At 38.6% G+C, this 5,577-nt stretch overlaps 1 protein-coding gene across 1 annotated transcript; it reads left to right on the top strand.

The window, feature by feature from the left end:
• Positions 1-908: 908 nt before the first annotated feature.
• On the top strand, positions 909-5,197 carry LOC110681187. Its single transcript, XM_021856964.1, has 3 exons — positions 909-1,417; positions 3,845-3,959; positions 4,670-5,197. Exons 1-3 carry the CDS (start codon positions 1,194-1,196, stop codon positions 4,856-4,858), a joined length of 528 nt encoding a protein of 175 aa, XP_021712656.1. The 5' UTR covers positions 909-1,193; the 3' UTR covers positions 4,859-5,197.
• The last annotated feature ends 380 nt before the right edge of the window (positions 5,198-5,577 follow it).

The raw sequence follows: 5,577 nt of genomic DNA on the forward strand, positions 1-5,577 counted from the left end.
AAACTTCTGAGAGGGAGCTTTTCAAGCTTCTGAGAAGAAGCTTTTCAAGCTTTTTTGAGGAAGCTCTTCAAGCTTTTGAGAAGAAGCTTTTCAAGCTCCTGTGAGGAAGTTTCTCAAGCTTTTGAGAGGAAGATTTACAAGCTTCTGAGAGGAAGCTTTTCAAGCTTCTGAAAGGAAGTTTTTCAACCTTCTGAGAGGAAGCTTTTCAAGCTCCTGAGAGGAAGCTTTTCAAGCTTTTGAGAGGAGGCTTTTCAAGCTTCTGAGAGGAAGTTTTCAAGCTTTTGAGAGGATGCTTTTCAAGCTTCTGAGAGGAAGCTTTTCAAGCTTCTGAAAGGAAGCTTTTCAAGCTTCTGAGAGGAAGCTTTTCAAGCTTCTGAGATTAAGCTTTTCATGCTTCTGAAAGGAAGCTTTTCAAGCTTCTGAGAGGAAGCTTTTCAAGCTTCTGAGATTAAGCTTTTCATGCTTCTGAGATGAAGTTTCTCAAGCTTCTGAGAGGAAGCAGTTTAAGTTTCGGAGACGAAGCTCTTCAGGTTTGGATAGAAAAAATATTTTTAAAGTTCCGAGAAGAAGCTTTCAAGCATCCAGAAAAACTTTTCAATCTTCGGAGATAAAATTCTACGAAATTTGCTTTTCAACATTCTAAGTGGAAGCTTTTCAAGCTTCTGAGATAAAGTTCCTAGCCATTTTATTCATAGCCAATTCGTCTTTGGAGGCCTGAATTGCTACTGTAGAAAGAGTTTGAATTTTTTGGGTGGCTGTTTATCTTCAAAAAGCTGTTACTCTAAAAAGAAATCGATGAGTACGTTTCGGAACCTTCCACCAAAGAAATGAGCCTTTCCAAACTGAGCCACATGTCACTAATTGCCTCTTGACAACTCGTCAGGTGCGTTAAAGTAGGCACTGACCTCTCCAAAATTCCACTTAGGAATCAAATTCCATTTCTCATCTTTCTGGTCACAGCACAACCCATTTCCGGAATGAATTTCGACGATTTGAATCGCACTGCAGACTTTCTATTCACGGAATGTGAATTGGATTTGGAGCCTTCCTTTGTCCGGCAAGCCGAAGCAGTTCGCCAGGGGGATTCAACCGTTCACTCCAACGTCGATTCGGTAAGCAAGTAGTTCCATTTTCTGCACTAAATTGCCACAATTTGTCGGTTCATTTGGCACCGGATTTTTGTCCCCAAAAAGATGGCCTCACTCCATCCCGATTTGCTATCGCTGGAACGTGATCAATCCGGGCTGGAGGGTGCGGTTCTGCTTATCGGAGAAACTTTAGCCGAACTGGAACAATCAATCACCCGGCTGGAGCGGTGCCCCCAAGAAGTGGCCTTGCCTTGGCGAACGGCTTTCAGTAATAACGGTGGCTCCTGGTGGTCACAGCAGGGAAATTTGTTCGCAGACAGAAACAGACTGTGAGTTTTGATTTTCTTCTTGTTCGATTTTGATTGAACCGAAGGACTGCTCATTTTATAAAGTGAACACCTTGTTAGGGTTACCAGACGTACTCTTTTTAGAGTACATGTACTCTTTTTTGTCTAAAAAATTTTTGTACTATTCTTTTTGCCAAATGGGCTAAAGTGTACTCTTTTCTAGTTATTACTGACGATCACCGAGTAAATCAAATAATCCTTTGAAAAAAAAAACAGATGTTTCTCATAAAAAACAGGATATCCTACGATTTTCGTTAAATAATAAATAAACGAAAAACCAAATTTGGTACTATACCATTTGATTCCGCTAGTTTGCATCCTTTGACAGATACGCGTATTTCGACCTCAACCTTCAGTGTCGTGTACTAGACCCGAATTAGGAGTACACGACACTGAAGATGGCCTTACGGTTGAGGTCAAAATACGCGTATCTGTCAAAAGGATACAAACTCTACACTGTAAACTTGGCATTACCCTTTAAGGTGTAAAAAGTACCCACTATTTTCTGATATATGAAGCTGTCAAAATAAAGGATAGTTCAAAATGTTGCATAGTGGGTAAATTTTGCCCATTTGTAAGTTCCGATGGTTTACCCTTTAATGAGTGAAAAAATCCTTAAGATATTTTGGCGGATGCTGTTTTTCAGTCCGTTATGTTTCATTGTAACTGGAGTCGCATCTGGGTCGCTAATAATGCAGGAGTGTCTAGATTTTCAGGTGAGTCCAATATCGAAAAACATTATCCATCTCATTTGAAGAAACGCTGTTGTTTTTACAGAATGGATTTTAGAACCAAACAACTTCGTTGCTGTTCGTCTCTACAATCAGGAGCATTATCCAGATTGGAAACTGCGGCCAAACGCCCGAGAGCAGTACTTTTATATAGAAATTGATGTTAATATCAAGCAAAAGCAACATTTATTGATTAATAAAGTGCAAAACTGCTGTATGATTGTTTGTCCTTTATTCTTTATTATTATTATTCATAAATTAATTTCAAATTGTTATTATAAGTCGTGAAACTAAAAACAGAGTAAAATTTACTCTCTTTCCTAACTGAATTCATTTCGAATAGTGGGTAAAATTCACTCGTTAGTTTGACGTACAAGCCGTTTACTCTTTAATGGGTACAGGCCCTTTACTCTTTTTATGAGTTAAACTAGTTTCTCTTAAAGAGGGTACTTTAGTCTTACAGTGTAGTGGAAATCAATGATGTAGTACTAAATTTGGTTTTTCGATTATTTATCGGTAATCCACTAAACAACACAGAGATTTATTATCGTTATATAATAGCTGAATTGGATTGGAATAATTAGCTCAAAAATGATTAGAATGTATTCAAAAGCTCATATATCTCACTAAATATAGAAACAAGAGACTAGCGGTAATAGTTTCCTGTGCAAACAAATATTGTTCTACATTTGGTAAAGAAAATTCTTGCTAAAGTACCAACAAAATATTTGATAGACTATAATTTTGCCAAAATTTGAACGGCTATATGTGTGATATTCGTAATCATAAAAAATATATAAATAATTCACTAATAATGCCCAGTATAGTAATCAAGCATGTTATGGGATAAGCGAATGAAATTTAGATTAAATTACGTGAAATTTACTATAAAAAAGTAAGACAAACTTAACTGTGAATGTGAGAAAATTGACTTTGAATGTGATTCTGACATTTGTTTGCATTATTATGGTGAAAAAGATGTATTTAGTAAATATTTCCAAAATGTTGGAAATTGCACTGTTTTTTGACAATTAAGTTAATGTGAGCAACGACTTAAGATTTATAAAACACAAAAAGTATCAAAGGAAATTAAGACAAACACGTTAGTTAAAAATAAGCATTTTCACAATTTGAAGCTTTAAGGCTAAGCGTACTCTTCAGTACTCTTTTCGAGTGTTGAAAAAATGTACTCTTTCCGGTGAGAGCAAATATGGTAACCCTACACCTTGTGAACAATATTGAATATCAACTTATTAGTAGAATCGAAATCGGGTTTCTGTACATCGTTCGACCAACATTGTACGATCATCTTCTTTATGGCATTACATCCCCACTGGGACAAAGCCTGCTTCTCAGCTTAGTTTTCTTTTGAGCACTTCCACAGTTTTTAACTGAGAGCTATCTTTGCCAAAGTTGCCATTTTCACATTTGACCGACCGGGAATCGAACCCAGTCATTTTCAGCATGGTTTTGCTTTGTAGCCGCGGACTCTAATCACTCGACTAAGGAATGCCCCAAACTGAATTCGATTTCATTAATAAATAAAAATTATATTACCTAAACAAGGTGTCCACTTTATAAAATGAACAGCCCTTAAAAACCATCGATAATTTTCTTCGGACATTTTTCGCACGATGACTTTCTGCTGTTCGGGCGATGACTCGGAACAAATGGGCAGCTACCGGGCGTTGCTAGAGGTAAACGCACGAATGACGGACCCGGACCGTGATTGGCCACCGGATGCCGACGTGATAAAGCAACAGATGTGCGAGCATCGACGACGGTACGAAGAGGTAAGTTTCTAATCTTTACTCTCGACCAGTTAAAAGTTTTTCATGGGGTTCACTGCAAGAACAGCTCTCATCTTTTTGTTTCAATCCATAAAAGATCGGGACAAGACTTGAGTGCATGAAAAGGCTCGTTGTCGGAAACTAACCAACAAAATGAAAATCTTTTTAAAGCTAAATCGAAGGGAAGAGTAAGACCAAAAGATTGTAAGTCGGGAATGTACCTTGACCCTTCTCATTTATGGGTAAGGCTGGATGTAAGTGTGGCATAAGACTTAATTTTAACTATCCTTAACTATTTGAACATGACAATAACAAAAAATCGTGGTTTTCCATAGGCAGCTTATTCTGAACTAGTGTGTATTGAGGGTATGAAGTTTTTAAAAATAGTTTATTGTTTCCAGAAAAACGCTCAAAAGCCCGACATGCAATTTCCTCATAGTAACCACTTCGGTACACCAAGTGAAAAATCGTATCCACCGCCTACACTACGTTTTGATAGTTATTGAAACGAACGTTATTGAGCACGCTTGGCTGGATGAGGTTTTTCACGGTCACACCTATTGTGAGCACCACACACTATTACATGGGTGTAGCCAGGCTTTCTAGTTCTTATCCTGTCAGTATCCAGCTATCTATTTATTTGTTCGTCCACTGACTACGCTCATACACTTTTAACTATTTTTAAAATCCCTTTCCTTTTCACATCCGCACAGCACTGTCCCGTTATTGGTGTCCTTGCATGTCACGTGGAAACGCTGGCAGCCATCCAGAAACAGCTGGATGCAATCAATGACCGACTGACGGTCAATGGAAAGCTGTTTCGGGAGATTGGACTCCACGGGGATCGATGGTTGGGCGATTTTTGCTGCAATCTGCTGGAAAACTGTAAGGAGGGTAACTAGAAGCTCGGCGAGTGAATGTGGGTGAACTGTAACGGGAATGGCTGCAACTAAATTGATTGGTAGGTGTATATCAAATTCATTATTCGTGAAGCTCCAAGGAAAAATATTATAAACAAAAAATAATCGAGTACAGTGCAATCTCATGAGTTGATATTGGTCATCAATAGGGATAAGAGGGATCTGCCTAATGTTGGAGCATGGCGATGTTTAAAGAAAGTTTGAATTTTGAAATTGAGTCACAGTAGGCTGTTTTTTATTTGAATTTATGCTGCGACATTTACTTCCCTTCATTCTGTTTTACTCGTTCTTTGAATAAAGTCGGTTGTGCATAACACTCTGGTTATAGTATTTTACTTTGTTTCTACCGTGAAATTCCGTCGGTTCCGACAGGTTATGGGCCCAGCAAAGTAGCTATACAGGCCAGAGAAAACGTGAACAGTGGTTCGTGGAAGTTAAGTATTTGACGATGGACATGGATCTGAAAGCTGGTGCGGTTCGTTTGAATTTTCAAAATTATGACTTGTGGAAGGAACGAACGAAACAGATCTTGATCCGGGAAGGACTTTGGCGCGTCATTGCTGATGATCTTCCTCCAAGAAATGGTCGGACTGAAGCTTGGATTGACAAAGATGAGCGAGCAGCGGCTACGATAGGATATCTGGTGGAAAACAGTCAATTGCAGCTGATCAAAAATGCTGTAACGGCACAAGAAACGTGGA

Source organism: Aedes aegypti, unplaced genomic scaffold, assembly GCF_002204515.2.
Source record: "Aedes aegypti strain LVP_AGWG unplaced genomic scaffold, AaegL5.0 Primary Assembly AGWG_AaegL5_hic_scaff_547_PBJ_arrow, whole genome shotgun sequence".
NCBI classification, from domain to species: domain Eukaryota; kingdom Metazoa; phylum Arthropoda; class Insecta; order Diptera; family Culicidae; genus Aedes; species Aedes aegypti.

What these genes read in the sequence shown, in the direction of transcription:
- LOC110681187 (XM_021856964.1), top strand. Translation starts at nt 1,194, where the DNA reads ATGGCCTCACTCCATCCCGATTTGCTATCGCTGGAACGTGATCAATCC. An exon ending in TTCGCAGACAGAAACAGACT is followed by an intron (nt 1,418 to 3,844) that starts GTGAGTTTTGAT and finishes ACAAATGGGCAG; the next exon opens with CTACCGGGCGTTGCTAGAGG. An exon ending in ATCGACGACGGTACGAAGAG is followed by an intron (nt 3,960 to 4,669) that starts GTAAGTTTCTAA and finishes ACATCCGCACAG; the next exon opens with CACTGTCCCGTTATTGGTGT.